This window comes from Ciona robusta, chromosome 5, assembly GCF_009617815.1.
Source record: "Ciona robusta chromosome 5, ASM961781v2".
NCBI classification, from domain to species: Eukaryota; Metazoa; Chordata; class Ascidiacea; order Phlebobranchia; family Cionidae; genus Ciona; species Ciona robusta.
In genome coordinates, this window is record NC_143239.1 from 2,923,402 (window position 1) to 2,951,375 (window position 27,974).

The 27,974-nt window shown below is 32.7% G+C and overlaps 2 protein-coding genes across 4 annotated transcripts; one reads left to right on the forward strand and one right to left on the reverse strand.

The window, feature by feature from the left end:
* Positions 1 to 120: 120 nt before the first annotated feature.
* Positions 121 to 27,974, reverse strand: LOC149735589 (sodium- and chloride-dependent GABA transporter 2-like). 2 transcript variants are annotated; one of them, XM_089878082.1, is made up of 12 exons: positions 27,057 to 27,970; positions 26,743 to 26,874; positions 5,835 to 6,090; positions 4,975 to 5,107; positions 4,305 to 4,439; positions 3,923 to 4,026; positions 3,217 to 3,310; positions 2,946 to 3,089; positions 2,307 to 2,444; positions 1,721 to 1,927; positions 1,153 to 1,320; positions 121 to 964 (listed from the first exon to the last, which is right to left on the reverse strand). In XM_089878082.1, exons 1-12 carry the CDS (start codon positions 27,193 to 27,195, stop codon positions 866 to 868), a joined length of 1,749 nt encoding a protein of 582 aa, XP_089734208.1. In that variant the 5' UTR covers positions 27,196 to 27,970; the 3' UTR covers positions 121 to 865. The 2 variants fall into 2 exon arrangements, with proteins under 2 accessions (XP_089734208.1, XP_089734209.1); XM_089878083.1 differs by lacking the exon at positions 1,153 to 1,320 and having other exon boundaries at positions 795 to 964; positions 27,057 to 27,974.
* LOC149735590 (uncharacterized) lies at positions 11,220 to 26,401 on the forward strand. 2 transcript variants are annotated; one of them, XM_089878074.1, is made up of 14 exons: positions 11,226 to 12,312; positions 12,470 to 12,524; positions 12,906 to 12,935; positions 15,165 to 15,197; positions 15,721 to 15,753; positions 16,040 to 16,105; positions 16,499 to 16,552; positions 20,483 to 20,536; positions 20,737 to 20,784; positions 20,963 to 21,013; positions 21,071 to 22,386; positions 22,524 to 23,009; positions 23,189 to 23,389; positions 23,733 to 26,401. In XM_089878074.1, coding segments are annotated over exons 2-14 (2,502 nt in total). In that variant the 5' UTR covers positions 11,226 to 12,312; positions 12,470 to 12,522; the 3' UTR covers positions 23,861 to 26,401. The 2 variants fall into 2 exon arrangements, with proteins under 2 accessions (XP_089734201.1, XP_089734200.1); XM_089878075.1 differs by lacking the exon at positions 15,721 to 15,753 and having other exon boundaries at positions 11,220 to 12,312.

Here is a 27,974-nt window from a genome sequence, read left to right on the forward strand (position 1 = left end):
TTCGCATGCCAGATACTGTGTACAGCCACCTTTAGCCGGATACTGAGTACAGCCAGACCCAAGTTATGCCGGATACTGTGTACAGCCACCGATTCGGAAATGGGTTTGCATACGACTTCGCAAGCTTTCAGTATTTATTGTAGAACCGACGATTAAAACTACCCAGTGTCGAGTCGTTAGTTGCAACATTATCATTTTGTGGCAATAGAATTTTAGAGGTAATGGCATAGCAGCATCGAGCTCGAACACGGTATCTTCGGCTACGAAGCATTCGCTCAAACGGCTTGCTCGAAGGCACTAACGCAAATAATATACATACAAATGCATGTAGGTAATATAATACAGTGCTCCTCAACCTTTTTTGGGCTGATGAACCCCTGAAGTTGTTGCGACAAACTCATGCACCCCTGGTTGCTTTAACGTAAAACTTAAGGATGTTTCGCAATTCCCAGTGATGCAAGATATAGAATTCATAAAAAAATGTAGGAAAGTGGCTAAATTGGTTAAAAATGTTCAAAACTGAGTATTATTGCTGAAAATTGTTAAAGTTTGTGATGCACCCTTGTATACCCTTCTGTACTGGTGCACCCCTGGCATATTTTGGTGCACCCTAGGGTGCACCGTGCACACCGGTTGAATAGCACTGATATAATAAAAAAAATCGACATTATATGTCTGTTATAGTTACTCTAACGGAATTACCTCTCTTTTAAAACATGTATGAACATGTATGCTGTGAAAATGAACCGAAACTGGTTTACAGTAAGTTTATAAACTACCAGGACTCGTGTTGGTTTGCATTGTACATATCTGTATATATGATGTATAGTGTATGCCATATCGGGTACGATGTTAAAAAGAGATATCACGGCTCTTCGTTTTTTTCGCATAACTTGAGTATAACTTCCTCTGGATTGTTTTCTGTTGTGGTTAGAGACATCTGATTTGGTAACACTCGACGTAGCTGAAAGTTTTATAAAGATGTATAACATTATAACGTAATGCATAATACAGAAATGTCGTGGTAAGATGAGGTACAAATAGCAGCAAAAACCAGCATTTTCTTGACTGTGTGTTGAAATACGATCAGGATATTTGGATATTATATGCTAAAGGTGTCCTGTCTCCCCCCCACCCTATTACAATTTTTACCTCTGAAAACGTCTTCTTCGATTTTAACTTAATATAAACTGCATATCCAGGAATGAGTAATACTGAACTAAAACTCATGAGGTGACCAATGATTTGAGCCCATACAGGGAAGACGTAATCACCAAGTTTCAAGGTTTTTAGACCAGCAAGGTAGTAAACCACTATCGCCTGTAAAAATATATAAACCTTAGCGGTTAGTAATAATGAATGTAACTTGCTTTATCCTCGCGTGGCCGGAAAACGACAGTCGTTATAACACGGGTGATAATCACCTCATTCCAGCAGCTTACGAGTTACCATGTATGCCGTGTAATAACGACTACCGTTTTCCGGCTACGCGAGGATAAGTTACATTCATTCATTCATATGCAATATTATAAAATATAAATGATGGTCAATTGATGTTAGTATTGAAGTTCACGAATAGGTTTTAATTCGGTGTTATCGAATTAAACGTTGCCTGAAATCAATATAAGATAAATTTTATTTATAGACATACACAGTGGCGATGTATTCTACGCCACTAATTCATTCAATATGATTAAACATAAACACACTGCGGTTTTACCAAACATATCGAAGGCGTAATGTATTTCCAACACAACTTCAGATACAGTTTGCCTCTAAAAGGACCGAGCATGTCAGTCATTCCACGGAAATGGACGTCAATTCCATAAACCCAAGCAATAGCAATAAGCTCTGTTGTAGCAAGAAGAAACAGACACCATCCAGCCACAGCATAGTTGTTATAGATTTCAAAAACGTAAATTCCACCCTGTGAAACGAGGTAATTAGCAAAAACAAAACAATATTTTAAACAATGTCTGGCGCCGTGGATAGTGGTTAGCGCGACACAATCTAAAGGGGTATGGTCTCAAGACTTTGTCGCTGGTACCGTTGTGGGCATATGTGTCCTTGGGCAAGACATTTAACGTCAATTCCCCCAACTCAGTGGTCACTAATGGGTTGTTTAAATCCATACAGAAGAAACAATAACCCACGTGTACGTGGTAACTCGTAAGTAGAGTTAACAAAGTGTATGAAACAGAACATCCGTCCTATAACGCGACTGTCGTTTTTCGGCCGTACAAAGGTAAGCATGGGTAAACAAGTTACATTCATTCATTCATTCATTCAAACAGCAATTGTTTTACCTCTGTTACCATCGAAAGACCAATAAGGCACATTACAGTGCAGACAATAGCGGTTGTAACTTCTCGGTGCCATCTGTAGGAACGAATACGCGATGAACAGTCGACAATAAAGGTGACAAAAACCTCCAGGAACACGAACTGTCACAAAGAAGTTGCAAAATTAAAAGCGTGGCTAGTTTAGGGCTTTCCAAACGGTGGAGAGTATTCCAGTTTATGAACTTATTATACTAATAACTGTGAAAAATAGCGGAAAATTTTAGACGGGTGAGGTAACGAGAAAAATGTTTGGGAAGCACCGAGTTGGATATATAGATAATTTTTGGTGAGAAATACAGATAAATAATTTGACTAAGATAAATATATATATATATATAATTTCAGGTGAAATACACACATAAATAACTGTAGATGACATATTCATACAGATACATTAGGTAGCCTATAAGATATTATATATTTAGTAGGGTACAGTGGGGGGTGTTGCATGGGACACGTCGCATTTTGTAGTAAACAAAGAACACTCAAAGAATTGTTTAAAGCACGGTAAGGATATTTGGATATTATGTGCTAAAGGTGTCCCATCTTCCCCAACCCCACTATATTACATTGATTCAAATATAGCTTGGAAGTTCATGCTACCTCTGAATCAAATCCGAGAAGTATTAATGTGATGAAGAACAAGCAGCTCCAGATTTGAGGATGAGGTAAAAGGGAAATGCTTTGTGGGTGAGCAATAAATACAAGCCCAGGTCCTGACTTGGCCACATCAAGAACTGTTGTATTCTGAAATTGTAAAAAATTTGAAATAAGAAACTAACTATTTTACAAAAAAAAACTGCAAAATATGATTGAATCTTAAAATGTACAGTACAGAAATTTTGTGCAGCCTATGTGAGTAGCTGGTTCTTACCAATTGCTTTGCCATGAATCCAAGTGAAGCGAATACAGCGAATCCACTAAGGAAGCTGGCTACTGTGTCGCAAATACCAATGGTAACTGCATCCCTGTTATAGTTTGGTACAATATGAAAAATACAATATTTTCTTATGAACATACATGAAAAAACGAATGGTATAGTTATTTTTAACATCGTGTGGTTGGACAACGACAGTTGTTATAACACGAGTATCTTGTATACTTCGTACCCGCTTGTATACGCGAGCTTTTGTATACTACTATGTCGGATAACCTGGGACACCTTTAGCACATAATATCCAAATACCCCGATCGTGTTTTAAGCAATTACCAATGGTCTCTGGGAGCCGTAAGGACAAGGTTTTAGGATGCTGTGTTTGTGACCAAATGAGGCAAGAAAATAGAATAAAAAGGTCTCCCACCTTTCCCAACCCTACTATATTTGTAAATTTTGTAAAACCATATTTGTAAAATTGTGTGCGATTTTACTTTTTGTATGCCTGTCAGTCTGAACAGCCTATTTGTGACCACTATGGGGGTGAAGCAATTGCTGTAAAGTGTCTTGCCTACGGCAGCCAATGATAAACGCTTAGTTTTAGCGTATCGAATCTGATATCCTTCGGTTACGGTGCCGTCGCAGAATCGCTAAGACATGGCGCCGAAAAATCTTGATAACAATTTTGTGGCCGAGCTAAACCTACCTCAAGAAGTTGTGGTTATACTGGTTGAAACTGCTCATAACCAGCATACTGCCACGACCACTGCCAAACGAAAATGTGGCTTGGGTCGCAGCACTGATCCATACCTGTTTAGAAATAGCAATGCAGCATTAAATTACTGCGTTTTCTCTAGGAATTTTAGTACAGTACCACGGGGTAATATGGGACACCTTTATATCATAATATCCAAAAAACATGATCGTATTTTAAACAATTAACGTCGCTTTATGGGAGTCGTAAGAAAACCTTTTATAATTCGTTGAATGTTCTTTGTTTACTACCAAATGGGCCAAAAAACGAATGAAACGGTGACCAATCTCCCCTACTAAATGATTTGAGGTGTACAATTTTCGGTAAAACTTACAGAGGGGTTGGCAAGTTTCGTCATGTTAGGTGTGAGGTAAAGGTAGATCCCGTTGCTGGCTCCATCTAATAGGGAAGTATGGACCAATATGATGATAATTAGAACAATAGGCAACGTCGCAGTCACGTACACGATCTTAAGAAAATAAGAATAGTGCAGATTATTAACCCGATATATAACAACGTATTGATGTGATGCAAAAGTGAAAAAAATAGTACGATAAAGTTACGTTCGTTTTACGATTCATTAATTTTTGGATGTTGGGGTAACGGACTAACTGTGGCACATGTCCAAGACGCCTTGGCGTGTCTTACCGTATGGGCATCACCCGTATAAAACAGAATATAACATATGAATTGTATTTCAAGTTAATTCAAAACTGTATTAAGTATATAGATTTACTGATGTCAGGTTTAAGTTATAGGGTGGGAGAAGATAGAACAGCTTTGGCACATATACCTTCCAAATATCCTGATCGTGCTTTAAACAACTAACAACGGTCTATATGGGAGTCGTGATGATACGGTTTTACTATTCTTAAAATGTTCTTTGTTTATTTCCAAATTAGACAAAAAAATAGAATCAAAAAGTGTCATATTTCCACGCCCTACTAAACGCACTATATACTATAACTCTCTTTCAGTATAGGCCATATATACCAATTGTATACCTTGCTTGACCATTTGATTCCTTTAAAGGTGCATATGTAAAGTCCAACCCACAACAATAAGAAGTACAAAACAAGATCTGGCAGAATTGAACCGATATTTTCAATTCCGTCGGAACTTTGCAAAACTTGTTTGCTGCAATAAAACTTTACATAAAGTTTCGTTTTTACCGCTGAAAATATTTAGGTATTGTAAATATTATCTCGAATATGCGTTATCTCAGGATTTAACACAACACATATAACAATTCCGGACCAATATTTATTGACTGAAATATACAATAGGGTGGGAGAAAACAGGACGCCTTTAGTACATAATATCCAAATAATCTGATCGTTTTTCAACAATTAACAACGGTCCAATGGAGTCGTTCGGATATGGTTACCTAATTCTTTAAATGTTCTTTGCTTACTACCAAATGGGACGAGAAAATAGACTAAAAAGGTGTTCCATCTCCCCCCACCCTACTATATAACTTATTTATTATTTGTCCGCGCATGGCATGGCAGTTACAGTGCCCACTTTACCATACATATACGTAACTTCGTGAATAAGTATTTTAGAGACTTATGAATGTTTTATTATAGGCTAACAGTTTAGAGTTTAGACAACACAAAGCGACCACTAGGTTGAAGCGGTTAGAGGTAGACACGCTAAATATAAAGACACTATATGATTGTAATAATGTGAACAGTGGCGCAGCCAGAAAAAAAAGAGAGGGGGGGTTAGTTAAAAAAAATTCAAAACATTTTGGGGGGGGTTTATAAGGGGGGGTCGCGACCCCCTAAATCTCCCTGGCTGCGCCACTGAATGTGGACCTATATTTTTTTATATTTCATTTATTTATCCAAACTATAGTTACCTCCAAAACTCCTCAGCTGCTGTAGTTTCCAAAGAAGTATTTCGGCCGGGATCGTTATAAGCAATATTACCTGTTACATTTAACACATCACGTCGACCAACTTCAACACAGCTCTCTGTGTTCCAACTGTTTCCACAGCTTGTCCAAGGCAGTGGAAACTGAAAGCTTGCCACCAAGTATTTAGCTGCCCAAGCCAAAATTATGACATAGTAGACACTTGAGTGAAATATGGTGATCATTCCTGCCAGTCCCACCCCTGCAATTTGTTAGTTAAAAAAATACTAGTTCGTAAATTTTTTGTAGTTTAAGAGCTTTTAGGTTCAATACAAGACTCTTCTATAATATTTTTATAAAGTTTTACAAAATAAATGGATGAATGAAACCTGCCTTAACGAATAAATGGCATTTATTTATCCTCGCGTTGCAGGACAGCAGTCGTGTTTGTTTTATTTTATACACCTCGTGTCGGCTTATACATTACAACGTATGTATGACCATTTTCTGTATGACTAACAGTTTTAACAATTAATCTATTAAAGACAACCGGGACAAAGCAATTTCCGTGTCTTTCTCAAGGAAATATACGCCCACAATGATAGCAGCATCCAGCATAGAACCTTTATAATGGTTCTCATGCGAGCAACTAACCACGGAGTCACCACGGCGGTATCTTTTCTGCATGATTAAATCTGCATATTTATTTGGCGCGGTGACAATGTGGTCAGCGCGGCTCCCTTCAACCAAGGGGTAACGGGTTCAAAGCTCGTCGCTGCTACCATTGGACGGCGTAAATGGCTTGGGTATGGTATAGCCTATCTAAGTCAATGCATTTCTGAAATTTTGTTTCTAAATTTGTTTCTCCGAAACGAAATATGTTTCTAATTGCACTATTTTGTTTCCAGAAACAAAATTTTAGAAACGTTTTTTTTCAAAAGAAACAAACAACTTTGTTTATGTTGTAAAAATTAAAATTTGTTTCTGAACAATTTATTTCGTTTCGCACACTGGATGGCAACAAAGAGTAGTATTTACTGTAAATCCGCACTGGTCTTCCTAATATGATATTATTATTACCAGAAACATAAAAAAGTGTTTCTGAAACAAAATAATATGTTTCTATGGAAACAAAATAACCTGTTTCTATGGAAACAAACTAACGTGTTTCTGAAACAAAATAAACTGTTTCTACGGAAACAAAATAAACTGTTTCTATGGAAACAAAATAAACTGTTTCTACGGAAACAAAATAAACTGTTTCTACGAAAACAAAATAAACTGTTTCTACGGAAACAAAATAAAGTGTTTCTACGGAAACAAAATAAACTGTTTCTACGGAAACAAAATAACATGTTTCTACGAAAAAAAATAAACTGTTTCTACGGAAACAAAATAACAGGTTTCTAAGGAAACAAAATAAACTGTTTCTACGGAAACAAAATAACATGTTTCTACGGAAACAAAATAAACTGATTCTACGGAAACAAAATAAACTGTTTCTACGAAAAAAAATAAACTGTTTCTAAGGAAACAAAATAAAGTGTTTCTACGGAAACAAAATAAACTGTTTCTACGGAAACAAAATAACATGTTTCTACGAAAAAAAATAAACTGTTTCTACGGAAACAAAATAACAGGTTTCTAAGGAAACAAAATAAACTGTTTCTACGGAAACAAAATAACATGTTTCTACGGAAACAAAATAACATGTTTCTACGAAAAAAAATAAACTGTTTCTACGGAAACAAAATAAAGTGTTTCTACGGAAACAAAATAAACTGTTTCTACGGAAACAAAATAACATGTTTCTACGAAAAAAAAACTGTTTCTACGGAAACAAAATAACATGTTTCTACGAAAAAAAAAACTGTTTCTACGGGCACAAAAAATAACATGTTTCTACGAAAAAAAAAACTGTTTCTACGGAAACAAAATAAATTGTTTCTAGGAACAAATAAATTGTTTCTAGAAACAGTATAATGCGTCTTTACAAACTGAAACCAAGTTTTTTGTTTCTGTGTATATCAATATGCTTCTTCAGAAACGGATTATTTTGATTTAGAATATAGTACATCTCTAATTCACTCAATTAATCCGCGATATATAGTACAATGGGGGGAGATGGGACACTTATAAGCACTCTGTATATACCTTTTAGGTTGAAATGTAAACATGAATTATGAAATTAACGTCCGTGTTTTTGTAAACATGGACCATTTTCATGTGTATTATATGGGTAAAAATAGCCATATATGGAAACACGAAATTTAACATCGTATACTTCCTTTAAGCAACTTTATGTCGATTATATATAATATTGTTTTGCGTCTATTGCAATTTTTTGTTTTCGTTTCTACAGAAACAAAATGTTTCGTTTTGAGAAACAAAAATGTTGCTAAATTCGTTTCTGTGACAATAATTCGTTTCTACAGAAACGTAATATTTTGTTTGTAGAAACGAAAATACCGATTTAGTCTAATGTTTATTAAATGAATTGTAGTATTAAACAAAATATTTATATAGCATGAAATTTCAGGTGCTACCGTCTTGATTTATAATAAACCTGCTGTGGTGTAAAAGTGGTAAAATTTATGATTAGCCTAAGTTATCACGTGTCACCCACTTTTAATATTTAAACCTCTATCAGTAAATGAAAAACCTCAATTTAATTTACATTTCAAGATTTAAACATTTTATAAGAAATGTATGCAGTTTGCTAAATGAAATATTTGCAAGAAGTTTATAGGTCATTTAAATATTTCAATTATATCACGATTACAAGTTTTAAAAAAGAAATGATATTATTAGTTATTAAAACGCTGGCATCCACGATGATATGTTAATTCTTTATCGGTATAATTACTAATAGCGTAGTTAATGAACATGTTAAAACGTCATAAATAGGTTTACGTAATCACGCTTAATTATTGTTTAAGATTTAATAATCGTATTGATTTGTCGCCAACTTGTGAAACGTGCTGGTACGTCGCTTACGCCACAATTTTGAATTGTCGCATCTATTTATATTATTAGAACTTTCATCGTGTAAAAAATAATTCTTTATATACCATTTAATTTAAAATGTAAATATGAATTATAAAATTAACGTTCGTGTTTTTGTAAACATGGACCATTTTCATGTGTATTATATGGGTAAAAATAGCCATATATGGAAACACGAAAGTTAACATCGTATACTTCTTTTAAGTAAATTTATGTCGATTATATTGTAGCGGTTGAGTGTGCTTCAAGCACAGATTTTTAATATTTTAATTTATCCAAAATTTAATTAATGCTTAAAGATAGAATATGAAACAGTTGTGTTGCGTAACTATTACATCTGGGGTAACTGTGTTTATGATTAAGCGGCACATCTTGCGTTTTTAGAAACTGTATGCCCAGTCCGCTCGTTTGTCGAACTGACGCCACTTTTCAGTGTAAAACGTTCTTTCCTGTTACTGCTTTCGCACACATGTTTTATGCTACAAAAGCCCTCGTATATTCTGTGTTGACAGGGCAGTGGGAGCTTTCTTATACTCTTGCTGTCCCCACGTTTGTCTCTAGCCTAATGCCGCTCGTTTGTCACCTAATAAACTGAGTTGTCGACCTTGTGTTATACAGTCGTTACGTTAAGATGGACGCGACAATTGGACTTGTTCCTGCACCGTCAACAATATGTAATACTGTTTTGCGTCTATTGCATTTTGTTGTTGTTTTCGTTTCTACAGAAACAAAATATTTCGTTTTGAGAAACAAAAATGTTGCTAAATTCGTTTCTGTGACAATAATTCGTTTCTACAGAAGCGTAATATTTTGTTTGTAGAAACGAAAATACCGATTTAGTCTAATGTTTATTAAATGAATTGTAGCATTAAACAAAATATTTATATAGCATGAAATTTCAGGTGCTACCGTCTTGATTATAATAAACCTGCTGTGGTGTAAAAATGGTAAAATTTATGATTAGCCTAAGTTATCACGTGTCACCCACTTTTAATATTTAAACCTCTATCAGTAAATGAAAAACCTCAATTTAATTTACATTTCAAGATTTAAACATTTTATAAGAAATGTATGCAGTTTGCTAAATGAAATATTTGCAAGAAGTTTATAGGTCATTTAAATATTTCAATTATATCACGATTACAAGTTTTAAAAAAGAAATGATATTATTAGTTATTAAAACGCTGGCATCCACGATGATATGTTAATTCTTTATCGGTATAATTACTATAGCGTAGTTAATGAACATGTTAAAACGTCATAAATAGGTTTCCATAATCACGCTTAATTATTGTTTAAGATTTAATAATCGTATTGATTTGTCGCCAACTTGTGAAACGTGCTGCTACGTCGCTTACGCCACAATTTTGAATTGTCGCATCTATTTATATTATTCAAACTTTCATCGTGAAAAAAATAATTCTGTATAAACCATTTAATTTAAAATGTAAATATGAATTATAAAATTAACGTTCGTGTTTTTGTAAACATGGACCATTTTCATGTGTATTATATGGGTAAAAATAGCCATATATGGAAACACGAAATTTAACATCGTATGCTTCCTTTAAGCAACTTTATGTCGATTATATATAATATTGTTTTGCGTCTATTGCAATTTTTTGTTTTCGTTTCTACAGAAACAAAATATTTCGTTTTGAGAAACAAAAATGTTGCTAAATTCGTTTCTGTGACAATAATTCGTTTCTACAGAAACGTAATATTTTGTTTGTAGAAACGAAAATACCGATTTAGTCTAATGTTTATTAAATGAATTGTAGTATTACACAAAATATTTATATAGCATGAAATTTCAGGTGCTACCGTCTTGATTTATAATAAACCTGCTGTGGTGTAAAAGTGGTAAAATTTATGATTAGCCTAAGTTATCACGTGTCACCCACTTTTAATATTTAAACCTCTATCAGTAAATGAAAAACCTCAATTTAATTTACATTTCAAGATTTAAACATTTTATATAAGAAATGTATGCAGTTTGCTAAATGAAATATTTGCAAGAAGTATATAGGTCATTTAAATATTTCAATTACATCACGATTACAAGTTTTAAAATATAATCGATATTTTTAATTATTAAAACGCTGGCATCCACGATGATATGTTAATTCTTTATCGGTATAATTACTAATAGCATAGTTAATGAAGAATGAACATATAAAAACGTCATAAATAGGTTTACGTAATCACGCTTAATTATTGTTTAAGATTTAATAATCGTATTGATTTGTCGCCAACTTGTGAAACGTGCTGCTACGTCGCTTACGCCACAATTTTGAATTGTCGCATCTATTTATATTATTAGAACTTTCATCGTGTAAAAAATAATTCTTTATATACCATTTAATTTAAAATGTAAATATGAATTATAAAATTAACGTTCGTGTTTTTGTAAACATGGACCATTTTCATGTGTATTATATGGGTAAAAATAGCCATATATGGAAACACGAAATTTAACATCGTATACTTTGTAACTTTATGTCGATTATATATAATATTGTTTTGTCAGACGAATCGACGTGATAAATGGCGATAACGAGGTTATAATGAATGAGGTTACAATTGGGAGCATCGGCGCTAACTCGGTTAACCGCAGGGTGCATCCGCCGCATTAACGGAAAGTTAGCGCGCGACGTCAAACATTGAGGTCAATATTGGGGACAACAGAATTTGTGTGACGTAATACTACGACGGGCCGCTACATTTCCATGCTAATAATGTATTTTTGTTTAAAACAACGTGTGATATAAAAATATTACAACCTATTCAGTAAATGCATTTTATTCGTGTTGTATTTTCTCCAGGTTAGACTGCCACAAAATCTCGCTTAAGAAAAAATTTCAAACAATGAACCAAGTTGTGTTGTTCAAATATTTCTTCGATTAAATCGAAACATGGTTTCAATTTAAAAAGAATTACATTGAATATCAATTGCGCTTACTAGAGGCAATCATATATGTGTCAATTAATTGTTACTGCTGCAGTTTTAGTTGTGTTTTAATAACCAAAATCTCTTATCAGACTGGATCGTGGTGGTAGTCATTAAAAAACACTATACAACTTGTATCCTGTTCCCACTTCTCTTTTGCTCTTTTTCTCAAAGAGCAAAAGAGAAATCTTTCCCGTATCTTTTATTTTATCGGTCACGCTTTATCGATCTTGTTCGTGGCTTTAATTAAGTCCCATAAAAAGAAAAGAATAGGAGAGAAACGTAACTGTCAGGTTCCTTCTGCCTTCTTCTCTAATTGGTTGAGCTTTTTGTCCGCCATTTTACTGTAAACATTTAACCAATCATACCGCACGTTCACAGTCACGTGATATTTTCCCTGAGCTGTTAATGTTAAAAATTAATTAGTTCTTACAGACCACGTTTTAGAATTTTAAAAACAAGAATTAATTTTTCAGCATATCTGAAGTGATCGTATTTTAGTGGAAAAATTACAATACTTGGCGGAAGGTAAATTCAGTATATATATATATATATATATGTGTTATTCACGTGTGCGTGTTTTGAAATTATATATTTAACAGTGCTTGTATATAGGGACGAGGCTTGAATTATTACATTAGTTTACGTTTTTCCTGTTCTTAACCACTTAATTTCTACTTTACAGTGCAGATATAATTCAATTTAGGATCATTGATAGACCATCTTCATCAGAATATTATGTAAGTTTAATACATTTACAATGCTTTTTAAAATTTGGGGAATTATGTTAGTCGTGTGGACCAATCTGTTCCTATAGCAAACTTGTGATGGCAAGCATGATTTTTCCAGTTCAAACGGCTTTTTCAACATGAAATATAGAATCGATTTGTTAAAATTTTTACTGTGTTTATAAAACAGCCTCCTTAATGTAAAGGAAAAAAAACACTTAAAATAGTTTATATATTTATATGTTTTTAATATTCTTATCCGATATTAATATTATAAACATGCCACTAAATCATAAACAACTATGCTACAGATACAATAAACTATGTACATATATATAATTGCTAATTAATATCCAGTACAACGATGCATATAATGACATTATTTAATATTAGGGAGATTGTCAGCAGTGAGAGTAGTGATAGGTGAGTTTTTTATGTTAATCTATATAATAAAAAAGAAACATTGATTCTTCTCTATTGGTATTTGATGGGGATGTGCCGAGCTGAGCCCAAACTAAAAAGCTCGTGCCCGAGCGTATCATTTTTTGGCACTATGTTGAAAATTGGGCCGAGTGCCGAGCCTTATGCTGTTGATATAATGTTGCATGCGAGAGCGGAAAATAACAATCGTGTAAATTGTAATTATGTTGAAAACAATTGATTTATAATTGAACTGCTATTGTGTTGCAAATAATCGGCATGTCATTCCCTTCTATGTAGAAATAAACTAAACTTGATAAAAACCATTGCGACAGATGGGCGGGCATATTTTTGGATCGATACTCTGTGCCACGAAAGATTTTTTTCTGCGTACACTTTTAGAAATTTCAACGTCAAAATAATACGTATCGCTAGCAGACACTGGCACATTTTAAGAAGAAACAGAGTGTTTCTTTTTTGACAATCGGGCGCGGACTGGGTAGTGAATAAGAGGTAACATTGACATTGTAAAAAAATTATAAAATTGAACATTCACTGTGTATGTGGTATGCTCGCTCGCGGTCAACGAGACATTGTGTATTCCTGCTCTGGGATACACAATGTGCGGTAAGCGGTAATTACCTTTTTAGCTTACGTATACATATAATAAGTATTTTCAAGTGTAATAAAAAACAGAAAACATTCGATTCTCTCCCCAAATAATAAACAAAAATAATGTTTAGTCTGGAGGAACAATATTTATCATACCTTGATCATTGATGTCCAGAAAAGATTGTAGGATTTCTATGATTATTTAAAAAAACATTTGCGGGGCAATAAAAAACAATGGTTTCAAAGGCAACTTAACTTAATTAAAAGAAAAAATATTTACAGTGGAAGTACAGGGCAATAATACAAATAGAAGTCTTACAACTTATGCATTATGTAGTCTATATTTTCTCAAAAACATCAACTTTTCCTCTTTTTTCCACAAAAGCAAAATATCTCCTACACACATTTAACAGCCTTGTTTTAATGCTTTTCTTTTATAATTTATAACTACTTCCTTTAATCATAAGCTTACCCACAAATACCATTTTTTTAGACTGAAAACAAAGTTCATAATTTAACTAAGATTTATTTATTTAAGATTTAAGTGAAAAAGTTTGATTTAACTAAGTGAAAAAGTTTTTGGGAGAATCTGAATGACTTCTCGACATAATCTCAACTAAATCCTGCAACACAATCATAAAAATTACCTGAAACTGTAACTGAACAGTCTCAATCTAAAACGTAAACTACATCATCAGAAAATGTAGACAAAGCTGTAAAATATTTGTTTTTTGATACTTAATTATCTTTAATTAAATGAAAACAATCTGCATACATAACTTTAAAATCAATTTTATCACAAAGTTAATATTGGTTGGGGTAAAAAAAAACAAAAAAAAAACAGTTTTTCCCCTTTCCATAAGACAATTTTGAGGTAAAAAAAAACAAGAAAAAAAGTATAAAAAGTTCGAAAAATTTAAAATTAAAATATACCAGCAGCAAGGTACTTAAATATGTTACAAATAACTGCATTCATATAAGGTTTATCACGAAAGGCCTTCTCACAAAAAAAGTTTAGCAAACCCCATAAAAATATACCCAATAAAATATCAAATTAATGTATGCCCGTTTGTAAATTTTGTCGCATTTCCTTTGTCGATTTACCGTTCCTGTGACTAGGGAGACGAGTGATCTTTTCGTCAGCATGTATATATGATAATATAGATAACGATTGAAATAACTTGCGCAATCTGTCACATATATTAAAAGCAGTCGTATTGTAGTTGATTTTAAGTCACAGAATTTTAAATCAACTTCAAACGATCGTTACTTTGACGCACGCAGTTATTCGTTTAGAGCTGCGTAAACGAAAATATGTATAATATTTCTGAGGCGGGTGTTCAAACACCAAACAGCCCCTCTAAATCCGGCACTGATGTGACGTATTATGACGTCAGAATGATTAAGTGTCTCGCCAGAATTTGGATGTCGAAATTTGCGCCCGGCGACACCTGGCAACGAATCGCAGCACTGTATATATATATTTAATTAGTTTGTTGGAGTGCTGGACTATATCAAACATTATTGGCTGTTCATGATTTGAACATTAAGCTAATTGTATGATTAATAAAATGTTTACCATTATACACCTCTTCTATTTTTAATTTGTTTTATTTTTAGTGATACGGACTCGTTTTTATCACCTTTTGATTGGTAAGAACTTAAATTGTTTTAAATATTTTCATTCATTGAGTACCATTTACTACATTAATCAATAAATAATTAGTTTGTCTATTTGATATTGGGTGCTATTTAAAGTTTTGGGCTTTTGTTAACTGTTAATGTAGTATTGTTTTCTTTCTATGGAGGAAAAACAAACTAAACATTGATAGGATGTATGTTTAGATTCATTCGTTTAGAGCTGCGTAAACGAAAATATGTATAATATTTCTGAGGCGGGTGTTCAAACACCAAACAGCCCCTCTAAATCCGGCACTGATGTGACGTATTATGACGTCAGAATGATTAAGTGAGAATTTGGATGTCGAAATTTGCGCCCGGCGACACCTGGCAACGAATCGCAGCACTGTATATATATATTTAATTAGTTTGTTGGAGTGCTGGACTATATCAAACATTATTGTCTGTTCATGATTTGAACATTAAGCTAATTGTAGGATTAATAAAATGTTTACCATTATACACCTCTTCTATTTTTAATTTGTTTTATTTTTAGTGATACGGACTCGTTTTTATCACCTTTTGATTGGTAAGAACTTAAATTGTTTTAAATATTTTCATTCATTGAGTACCATTTACTACATTAATCAATAAATAATTAGTTTGTCTGTTTGATATTGGGTGCTATTTAAAGTTCTGGGCTTTTGTTAACTGTTAATGTAGTATTGTTTTCTTTCTATGGAGGAAAAACAAACTAAACATTGATAGGATGTATGTTTAGATTCATTCTAATAATATATATATATATATATATATATATATATATATATATATATATACTATAACTGTATTAGACATATACCTTTTTATTGCAGTGAGGAGGATCTTTTTCTTTGCACTGATTATAACAATGCAGATACTAGTGCTTCTTCAGACTCAAGGTTTGTATTTATGTATAACCATATTTGCAAATAATTCATTATACACCTCATATCATGGTTAATGACGATAGAGAGCATTTGTACTGTAAAATGAACACACACAGCAAATTCATGATCTAAAATATTAATTAATAATACATTTATAGGCCTATACAATTAAGTTAATCGGTATCGGTGGAAAAAGTTGATATCGGTCGGTCTCTCATTTAAACATATTTTCTTTGCTAAAAATCCAAATAACCTTAAGCAAATATTTAAGCTGCATGAAAATCTGATTAATGTGATATCTGATATGCATTATTCGACTTCCCACTTCATTTGGATAACTTAGAGGTTAAGCCCCAATAAACTTTAGTGTAAGTACAAGATTCATTTTTACATTTGTGATTTCAGAAGCTTTAAAGAAGTTAAAGATCAATTGGACGGGCTTACAAGACGCTTGGACAAGTATTATATATATTTTTTTATGTTCTAAATCTAATATATAGTCAAGTGGGGTAATAAAAAACAGAAAATATAAACTTTCGATTTTCCCCCAAAGTAATAAATAAAAATAAAATATTTTTAGTCTGGAGGAACAGTATCCATCATACCTTGATGTCCAAAAAAGATTGTAGGATTTCTATGATTACTTGAAATTTTATTCGAAATTTTGTGCTGTTTTTTTATTCCCCTGGCTTTGGGGTAAAAAAAACATTTGCGGGGCAATAAAAACAATGGTTTTAAAGGCAACTTAACTTAATCAAAAAAAAAAATAATAATAATTGAAGTACAGGGCAATAATACAAATATAATTCTTACAACTTAAGTATTATGCAGTCTATATTTTCTCAAAAACATCAACTTTTCCTCTTTTTTCCACAAAATCAAAATATCTCCTACACACTTTTAACAGCCTTTTTCTAAAGCTTTTCTTTTACAATTTATCATTTTTACTGAAACTGAATAGGCTTAACGTAAAACATAAACTACACCATCAGAAAATGTAGGCAAAGCTGTAAAATATCTGTTTTTGATACTTGATTACCTTTAAAATCAATTAAACTATTAATTAAATTAAAATAATATACATACATAACATTAAAATTAATTTTATCACCAAGTTAATATTGGTTGGTGTAAAATAAACAAAAAACAGTTTTTTTACCCCTTCCCATAATTTTTACCCCACAATTTTGGGGTAAAATAAAAACAAGAGAAAAAAGTATGAAATGTTCGTAAAATTTGAAATTAAAATATACCAGCAGCAAGGTACTTAAATATGTAGCACATACCTGCATTCATAATAAGTTTATCATGAAAGGCTTTCTCACAAAAAAAAGTTTAGCAAACCCCATAAAAAGTTGTTTTTGTCAATTTATTGTTTGATTTATTAATTTGTGTTTTACCGAAAAAATAATTACCACCTAGAATGAATGTTAGGATAAAAAATAAGCCAATAAATGTCCTTTTTACCCACAAAAGCCGTTTGCGATAAAATGATTTTTTTAGTGGGCTAGGGGGGTTGTCCTTTCTTACCCCAATTACCCCATTGTTTTTCATTACCCCACTTTACTAAAAAAAAACTACTTTTTTAAAGTGACTGAAAGTACTTCAACTTAATTTTTGCTTCTTAAATATTCGTTCAAACTGTGTGTTTATATAATTCTAAGTTTGTAGTGTGTTTTAACATATTATGTGTTGTCAATTTTTCTTCCTAATTACATTCGTTACAGGAAAATGTCTCATTTATGCAGAGGTAGTCCTCAATTCCCTAGACCTTACATGTAATAATAATTATTAATAAACCAACCAAAACAGTACCATTTTAAAAATCTTAATATCTGGCATACTTTAATGGTGTCGTAATAGAACATGACTTGCTAGTTTGTTATGATTATGTATTTGATAATTTTTTATTAGTTTTATAATTAAAGTCCTGCAGGATTGTAAAAGTTGTAAATCCGGACGGTGATCGTTTAATTTTATTTAAAATCCGGACGTGTTATGTTTTACGTGCGTCTGTCACCCAAGCAACCAAATCTTGTTATAAAGCGTATTACTAACCATCACCACAGTCTAGTTCGGGCGCCTGTGCGATAGAAACGGTTGTTAAAGCTGCGATCTAATATTTTATGTTCGTCGCGTGTTCGTAATTATCAGCTAACGAATTCGCTCGAGTAACAAACATTGCCGTGCTGCAATTTGGTCATTTTGCGCTTAATTTTTACGCCACATGTCTTATTGCAACATAACTATTAACTATGACGTTTCATTACGTAACAATCGGGACGAATGTGCCCACTGTCCAACCAACCACGAGATCGAAACATCGTGTATGAGCATGGCGCCCCCCTCTGTTATAGAGGGCGCCATGTGTATGAGCGTCACATTTTTACGCTCTGCGCCGGCGTAGGAAATAAAGGAAGACGCATGCGGTAGCATACATTTAACACTTATCAACCGAAGCAATCGTTGTGAATTTATTCTCGTGAAAAATGACGTAATGAAACTCTGGTTCTCGTGCGGTGCCAACAAACGATGTTTTTTGGCTTCTGTCCAAGCTCGGCCGGGAAGATACTTTGTAATAATGTATTACAATTTGCGTTGATTCCAATTTACTGATAGCGTCGCTCCTCGCTCTTATATTTGCACCAATTAAAAATCACATACACGCAATATACCTGCATTCAAAGTTTAAACTATTCTTGGTTGCTGGCTTAAAATATGTCGGGAATAAAACAATTATACGAAATATAGAAGCACATAAACCACAATTGTTTTCTTAAATTTTAATAGTTTATCAAAGGCATTATGACGTAATCATCGTTACATTTTTAATCCACGATGAACGTGCGTAAAACTTTTCATTTGTTTCTGCCGATTTGATACGTCGTTTTAATAAATGTAATATCATTTTAAATTCACCACAATCACTGTCCTATGCAATAAAAATGTTTTATTGGTTGTTCACATCAATATCTATTCTACTTTATGTGATAAATTATTGATACAGGATGTTTTGATTTCGCAGTTGGTTGAGCAGTGAGCACATACCTCCCGATTGTTATATTTTTAAACGTCATAATAAATAGTTACGCTGCAATAGGGCATGTGACGTAACAATTGATCGTATCGAAAACATGTTCCCAGGTTTTGACAGCAGCCAGAGACTCTCGTCTGTTTTTGTATTGCTAAAAATATTTTTACTTGATCATATTTAAATCGAAGTAACATTTGTCAGCTCCTATTTAATAGGCTGGGGCAAAGTTAGTATTGACCAAGTTAGGAAACGGATTGTAAAACAACGAGTCTTGTTATCCATTGTCCCGCGTCTGTGACGTCATAGTCGCAGCCATTACGGAGCCCACGGCATAGCATTTTATCATTGCTGGGTGCTGTTTTTCGTCTAAATATTGCGATTTTTAAGAACCAAGCTCTTCTGCGCGTAAAAATGGCTTTCTACTAATGTTATATCTTATCACAATAATAAACCTCACATAAAGAATCAAATTCTATTGAACACTCAATCGATTAAAGAGTAAAAAAACAGAAAATATCAAGTATACCAACCAAAAACATAAAAGAACATGTTTAAAATATAAAAATACAAACAAAAACGCATAACATTAACATATACTGGTGTATCTAGCTGCAGTTTTGCATGTAAATTGCCGTGATTTTACTTTTTGGCTCACAAACTTAACACGTATACCCGGCAACGAAACTTAAGGTATCTTTATAAAATTTGCCTAATATCGAAGTGACATTGAGGAAAACAATATTGAGTTACCATTTTTGGTCCTCTGCTTGAATTAATAAGCTACCTTTTCTGCGTTCCGGGTCTTTATGAAATCGGAAAACGCAAACACCTTATCTGCTAGTACTTAAAAGCAGTTTGGAGCTGCATGTCCACTCATGTTGGATTATAAATGTAGTATATAATGGTTCTGTAGATTCGTAGGTATGATCATATACTATTATGTAAACTAAGCTGATTGCTGCTAGTATTAATCGCCAACGTAAAGTATCCTGTTAAACCACACTGTACGCTGAAAACCAGTCAAAATACTAATTTACTCCACATTAATTCTTAGATTTAATATTATATAACAAGATTTATATTAGAAATTATATTTTAAATGTTAAAACAACCGCTATACGTGTTTTCTAGCGTTGTATCGCTTACAAGAACCAAATAAACACACGCCGACCATGCATTTGTATAGGCGATTCACGCTCTGTGGGCTCCGTAATGGCGGACACAAGCGCCGTTTCCTGACGTGACGTTGGGCTGGGTCGTATGTAAATTAACATTTAATCATACATTAGGTAGATTTTTGGTTAAACAATTTTATTTAAGATAATAATGTAATTGTTTTTTTTTTATGATTTCAGAAGCTTACAAGAGATTAAAAATCAGTTGGACTCGCTCACAGGCCGCTTGGAGAAGTATGGTTTTCTATACTTTAAGAATTTTGTTTATGAATTCAAATATATATATATATATATATTATGAACTAAAATAGTAAAATTAGCACTGCTTCGTTTATTTTGACATCATTTCAAAAACAGCCTAAAATTTAGAGTATTTTTTACAATTAATTTAGTGTCTCCACTAATGTAACTAGTAATGTTTCATTGTGTTTAAGAGTGATTTCTGGGAGGGACAATGGGAAAACCAAGACAAAGACTCCAAGGTTCGTCTGATTTCATTTCAAATTTAATATATTGTTTCTTATATATTATATATATTATTATTAAATATTTATTATCTATATATATTATTTTTTTGTATTTGACTATATGTATTATTTTGATGGTATCATGATAATGTATGTACATATATAACTAATGCTATATTTTGTTATTTTCTAGGTGCAAATTTAGTACCAAAGGTAATCAAGAAAGAGTTTCTAAATCCGGAAGGTAAAGTGTAGTTTTGAAACTATTCATGTAATATTAGTAACAAATACTTAAATATAGAAAGTTTCGTCAGTGCCCCTATTGTTCCATGAAATTTGTGAATGTCACAACACACCACAGATTACACCATTCAAATCTTGATAAGACAGCCATGCTGTATGACAACAAGTTAAAGCAAGAAAGTTCTGGAGAATATAAAAACTATACAGGCTATTCATGCATTCTCTGTCACCGAGTAGTAAAGTCTATCAAACTACATTGTCTATACAATCATAAAGAAGTAGATGTAAGAGCTGACAGTTTTAGACTATTTGAAATTAAATGCAGTTTAAAAGAAGGGGGGGAGCTGTACAATTTGGAAACTGTCTTATCTCATTATCAACAAGAGTTGGTAGAATTGGGTGTTGCAAAAAGAAACCCAACCACGAAAGAATCAGCAAAAACCTATGTTAATCAATTGAGTAAAATAATCACGTGTGAAGCAGACTTAAAATCACCAGGAATAATTTACCATAATATACAAAGTACCCTAACCGGAGAAGGTGCGGATGGCACAAAATACTCTTATCTTTGTACATTGAAAAATTTCATACAGTTTGTAGAGACACAGCATGAGAATTTTCATTCCGCTGAATTTAAAAAATTATTGAAGTACACAGACCATTGGCTCTTGCGGCAACGAACAAAAAAAGAACAGAGAGAAAATTTTGTGAAACAAAAATCAAGAAGCCAATTAAAAGAAATTAAAGATCCATTTTTACAAATTTTAAAATATGAAAAGAAATTTAAAGAAGTCATGCAAAGTATTCGAGAAGATCCCAAACCAACGCCAGAAGGCGTCAAACACCTGTGCTCTGATATCTTTTTAAGAGTAGTGTGCAAATCTGGCTGCAGATCATCTGTACTGACTGGACTAACACTTGACGAACTAAATAATGCTCAAAAAACAGATATGGGAAATTTTAGTATTTACGTAAAAGACCAAAAGGAAAAGGCACAACATGGTTGCCTTGTCCTTTCTGAATTGGAGCTTAATGACTTAAAAGCTGCATCAGGACATTCATGGAAAGGAACGTCCTATTCAAATAAATTAAAAGCTTTTCCATCATTTATAAGTGACAGAGAAAAGATGTCCGCTTCCGAATTCAACAGTATCTGGAGAAAAAGATGCCAACTGGTGTTCGGGTCAGTCATCAGTGTGACTGCAGTTAGAAAGTTAATTACACGTGGTGTTAGCCAACTCCCGAAAGATGTTCAGGTGGCAGTAGCGAGGTCAAAAGGACATTCAATAGCTATCGCTGAAAAAGTTTATGATATATCAGATCCACACCAGTTAGTAGAAAAGGCAAGAATGACTTTGCAAACAATTGCTACAGGTTAGTTTTTCAGCAGTTCTCAGGTTTAGATTAATGTACATGTCTCTGTCAGTTTTTTAACTTATTCTTCTATAATAATAATAACCACTATGTTTTGATTAATTAATGACAAATGTAATAACTTCGTTTATCAACAGAAAAGTCTTCAATCGAAATTACAACTGGTCATAAGCCTTCATCTTCGGATGTAGAACCATGTGATGTGGGGTGCTCCTCTTCGGATGTAGCACCAGGTGATGTGGGGTGCTCCTCTTCGGATGTAGCACCAGGTGATGTGGGGTGCTCCTCTTCGGATGTAGCACCAGGTGATGTGGGGTGCTCCTCTTCGGATGTAGCACCAGGTGATGTGGAGTGCTCCTCTTCGGATGTAGCACCAAGTGATGTGGGGTGCTCCTCTTCGGATGTAGCACCAGGTGATGTGGGGTGCTCCTCTTCAGATGTAGCACCAGGTGATGTGGGGTGCTCCTCTTCAGATGTAGCACCAGGTGATGTGGGGTGCTCCTCTTCAGATGTAGCACCAGGTGATGTGGGGTGCTCCTCTTCGGATACCGAACCTATTGAAGCTGATATGCAATGTTCAAATGTTCCTGTTCAGTCTTACTTCAACTCAATTACAGACCAAGGTAAGTGTTTACTTAATAACCAACTACACTTTTGAATTTGTGTACAGATAATCTTAAATTGCTTAGTGTATGTTTAAACATTTTTTCATTCAAAACCATATTCTTTTTTAAGTTATTTTTGTATTATTTTGTGTTGTTGATGCTTTTCAGTTGATACCTTACAAAATTATTTTATTTAGACAATGTTACCATTCCTGCAAAGTTTATACGAGTGGTATTTTTGGACGATGCTGAACCTAAAGATGTATATCGTTTGAGAGATTTAAAAACTAAAGACAGAAAACGACTTAAATGTTTTGAGGACGTTTGTATGGAAGAAGAGTGCAAAGCAAGATGGGATGATAACTTGTTTTATCCTGCCAAAAGAGTTCCATTGTCTTGTAAGTTTTGTTCATATAATATTTTTTTGTATGGCACTGTTGTCACATACTCACTTTTTAACCATTAAATAAAGGATTCGAGGCTTTATTTTGCAGTTAACTGCCCTTAACGGGTCGTCTGAAGTTTTTTTGCATGTATAAAAGTTATATAAGGCTTGAGGTGTATGTTTTGTATGAAATATGACACTTGAAGAGGTCAGAGGATAAAGTAAATACCTATTTTCACATGTAAGAAATATTGTATAGCTATTTACAGAAGTATGTTTAACATGGTTTAAATATTTGTTTGGTTAGCATTTCATGTTCTTCTTAATTGTTGTCACAATGGTGCTGTTTTTTAAAGGGTCACCTCAAAAACGCTGCATTGTGCATTCGGACACGGACACGATGAAAGAGTCACCAAGAAAAAAGAGGAAAAGTTGTTCAAAAAAAAGAATGGACTTTTTCTATGAAAATTCTAGAGAATTCTGAAGTTTTTTAATAATCATCAATTGGGGTAATATAAGACAAAATTCACAAATTTTCAGCATTAAAAAAATTTTTGTTAGTGTTTAGGAATAATATTTATCACACATGCCTATAAAAGATTGTGGGATTTCTATGATTGTTTAAAATTTTATTCGAAATCTTGTACTGTTTTTTTTATGTTCCTGACTTTTGGGATAAAAAAACATTTGCGGGCAATAAAAAACAATGTTTTAAAAAGCAACTAAACTTAATTAAAAGAACAAATTAACAATGCAAAAACAAGGTAATAATACAAATATTAATCAGACAACTTATTACTTATGCAATATGCATTATGCGGTCTATTTTGTCTCATAAATATCAAAACTAACGCATTTCTAACAGCCTTGAACTAATGCTTCTCTTACAATTTATCATTTTTACTGAACTACTTCCTTTTAAACATAAGCTTACCCACAAATAACATTTATTAGACTAAAAACAAAGCTCGTAAGTTTCATAACCTATATAAAGCACAAGAAGTAACCGAAGGATTACATTTAATTCAACTAAATGACGTTCTAAATGACATCTGACTTAATTTAAACTAAATTCAGCAATATAATCATAAAAATGACCTGTAACTAAACAGTCTTAACCTAAACTACATCCTTAGAAAATATAGGCCAAGCTGTAAAATATCTGTTTTTGATACTATTATTTAAAATTAAATGCAGTTTAAAAAAAAGGGGGGGAGCTGTATAATTTGGAAGTTGTCTTATCTCATTATCAACAAGAGTTGGTAGAATTGGGTGTTGCAAAAAGAAACCCAACCACGAAAGAATCAGCAAAAACCTATGTTAATCAATTGAGTAAAATAATCACGTGTGAAGCAGACTTAAAATCACCAGGAATAATTTACCATAATATACAAAGTACCCTAACCGGAGAAGGTGCGGATGGCACAAAATACTCTTATCTTTGTACATTGAAAAATTTCATACAGTTTGTAGAGACACAGCATGAGAATTTTCATTCCGCTGAATTTAAAAAATTATTGAAGTACACAGACCATTGGCTCTTGCGGCAACGAACAAAAAAAGAACAGAGAGAAAATTTTGTGAAACAAAAATCAAGAAGCCAATTAAAAGAAATTAAAGATCCATTTTTTACAAATTTTAAAATATGACCATTTAACTTATTCTAAACTAAATTTAGCAACATAATAAAACTGACCTGTTGGGTTAAAAAAAACTAAAACAGAAAAAAACATTTTTTTACCCTTCCAATACGGCAATTTTGGGCTAAAAAAATCAAGAGAAATAGTGCAAAAAATATAATATGAATAATGTGTATATATGTATGAAATGTTTGCAAAAATTAAAATATATCAGAAGCAAGGTACTTTAATACATAGCAAATAACTGCATTCATATAAGGTTTATCATGAACAGCCTTCAGACAAAAAAATGCTCTTAGCAAACCCCATAAAAAAAATTGTCAATTTTTTGTTTGATTTACTAATTTGTGTCATACTGAAAATATAATTACCACTTAGAATGAAAGTTAGGATAAAAAATACGCTAAATTAATATAGTTTTTACCCACAAAAGCTGTTTGCGATAAAACTATTTTTAGCAGGCTAGGGGGGTGGTTGTCCTTTTTTACCCCAAGTACCCCATTGTTTTTATTACCCCACTTGATATATAATTTATCAATTTCTTTCCGTATTGTGATTTGACTTAATGATTTGTTAGTGTTTCTAAAATAGATAATAGTTGAAAATTCCATTTTGATATTACCAATAAATTTCTATTTTGATATTACCAATTCTTTCTTCAAATTGTGATTTTTTATGTACATAGATTAATTAGTGTTTCTAAAATAGATAATAGTTGAAAATTCCATTTTGATATTACCAATAAATTTCTATTTTGATATTACCAATTCTTTCTTCAAATTGTGATTTTTTATGTACATAGATTAATTTGGCAAAGTTTTCTTTTTTAAATTCAAATGTGGCGAATAATAATTTTTTTATTTCTTTCCGTATTGTGATTTGACTTGTGATTTGTTAGTGTTTCTAAATTAGATAATAGTTGAAAATTCTACTTTGATATTACCAATAAATTTCTATTTTGATATTACAAATTCTTTCTTTAAACTGTGATTTTTTATGTACATAGATTAGTTTGGCAAAATTTTATTTTTTAAATTCAAATGTGGCGAATAATAATTTTTTTATACATAGAAAAACAATTGGTTTTTATCAATTTCTTCTTTTATTGTAATTTGATTTGGTAGTTTCTGTATTAGATAAATACATGTTGAATATTCCGATTCGTTTTTACTGATTTCTTCTTTAAAATTGTGATTTTATTTATGTACATAAATTAAAATTGAAAAAAATCAATGTGGCGTGGGATAATTTGTCTGTACATAGAAATACAAATCCGAGAATTCTTTAAGGGAGGTGGAGGGTAGTTCAATTCATAAACTCAGTCGATTATGACGATTACTTTATATTACACATCGTATTATGGTCGATGCAGTTAAGGAGAAAAGTTCAAAAATTTATATCATTTTTTCATTTATAGCTCCATGCTGCCATGTAACGGTAAAAGAAAAAAAATCAAAAACCAAGTAAGAAACAATTTTTGTAAAACGTATTGTTTTGTTTCCGGAAAATTGTTTCCAGCAAAAAGTGTTTCTCACCAGTACATAGGGAATGATATTTATTAGTCACCCACAAAGTTAGATATTTGGTAACTCGCAACTGCCTCAAGGTGTATTAACACCCATGTTATTTAACGGCTGTCATTTTCCATCCACGCGAAGTTAAAGAAAAATATATATTTATTCAATAATCTGCTGATAAATTCTCCATGTCGATTTTTTAAAGTTACCTTTAAAAAGCGGAATTCGATTCCACGATTTGCTAACACCTTGTTGACAGTATTGACCAAAGGAAGTTTCAAGGATAATAACTGGGATGGCAATAAAAATAACCGACAGAGTGTAAGGAATAAGAAACGCACCTGCAGGAGTGTGAAATAGAGTTTTATTTACTCGTTAAATTACACGTGAAAATTATCAAAAACGATAGTATAGTTTTTTAAGTATGCTTGTTTTTTAATGTTTTCCAATCTTACCCCACACTACTATATCTCATAATAAAACCACATATAAAAAGAGCATAGTAAATGTAATTATTACATACCACCGCCGTTTTCAAAGCATAGGTACGGAAATCTCCACAAATTTCCCAACCCTACAACATATCCGACTGTTGAAAATAAAAAGTCAAACGGTTTCGCCCATTTTTGACGTGGCTCATGTTGTACCATCGTTTGCTTCATACCAAAATGAACAGAGTAGCCTTTCGTCTAATTTTTAAATCTGCAATGTTAGAAACACGTTTATAATGAACATGTATATATTAGGGTGAAGAAGATGGGACACCTTTTCGTTCCATTTTCTCTTCCCATTTGGTAATAAACAAAATACATTCAAAGAATTATAAAACTATATCCTCACTGCTCCCATAGACCAACATTAGGTGTGTAAAACACGCGATCAAGATATTTGTATATTAAGCGCTAAAGTTGTCCCATCCTACCCCACAGTACTCTATACAAGAAAATATATTGAAAAGGTGTCCCTTTTTTCCCCATCCTATTATATATTATACTACAATGCACTCTTATAAGACGCAAAATTTATTTGTATCTTTGAATCATGCGCTTTTGCTGTATGCGGGTATATGTTTCTACTTAGGCAGAGGAAACCGCCTTTGCGCATAACTTTTATGGAATTTTAAAAACAAAACTTGTTGAACACCATAGTCTACTTTAGCTTAATGTAATAGTCAATATAAACTCGACGTTGGTTTTCTCTAGTGGGCAAAGGCGATTACAAAGGCGTTACTTTGTGTTTTTTTATATCGAATAATATGTTTACATTTTCTCTCTTTTACTCTCAAAAGATCTCTAGCCCTAATTCTAATTGATAAGTCGGAAACCGTTTGCCAGTTCCCCGGTCCATATTAACTGCGGTAAGTGCAAACACACACACTCACACACACACACACACACACACACACACACACACACATATACACCAACAAATTTGACCGAAT

Excerpts from the sequence above, each read along its gene's own strand:
- LOC149735590 (XM_089878074.1), top strand. Across the intron at positions 15,754-16,039 it reads TTTTTATCACCTTTTGATTG|TGAGGAGGATCTTTTTCTTT; the intron begins GTAAGAACTTAA and ends TTTTTATTGCAG. Across the intron at positions 20,537-20,736 it reads CTCACAGGCCGCTTGGAGAA|AGTGATTTCTGGGAGGGACA; the intron begins GTATGGTTTTCT and ends ATTGTGTTTAAG.
- LOC149735589 (XM_089878082.1), bottom strand. The coding sequence starts at position 27,195 with ATGAAGCAAACGATGGTACAACATGAGCCACGTCAAAAATGGGCGAAA. Across the intron at positions 4,440-4,974 it reads GAATCAAATGGTCAAGCAAG|ATCGTGTACGTGACTGCGAC; the intron begins GTATACAATTGG and ends TATTTTCTTAAG. Across the intron at positions 965-1,152 it reads CGAAGAAGACGTTTTCAGAG|CTACGTCGAGTGTTACCAAA; the intron begins GTAAAAATTGTA and ends TAAAACTTTCAG.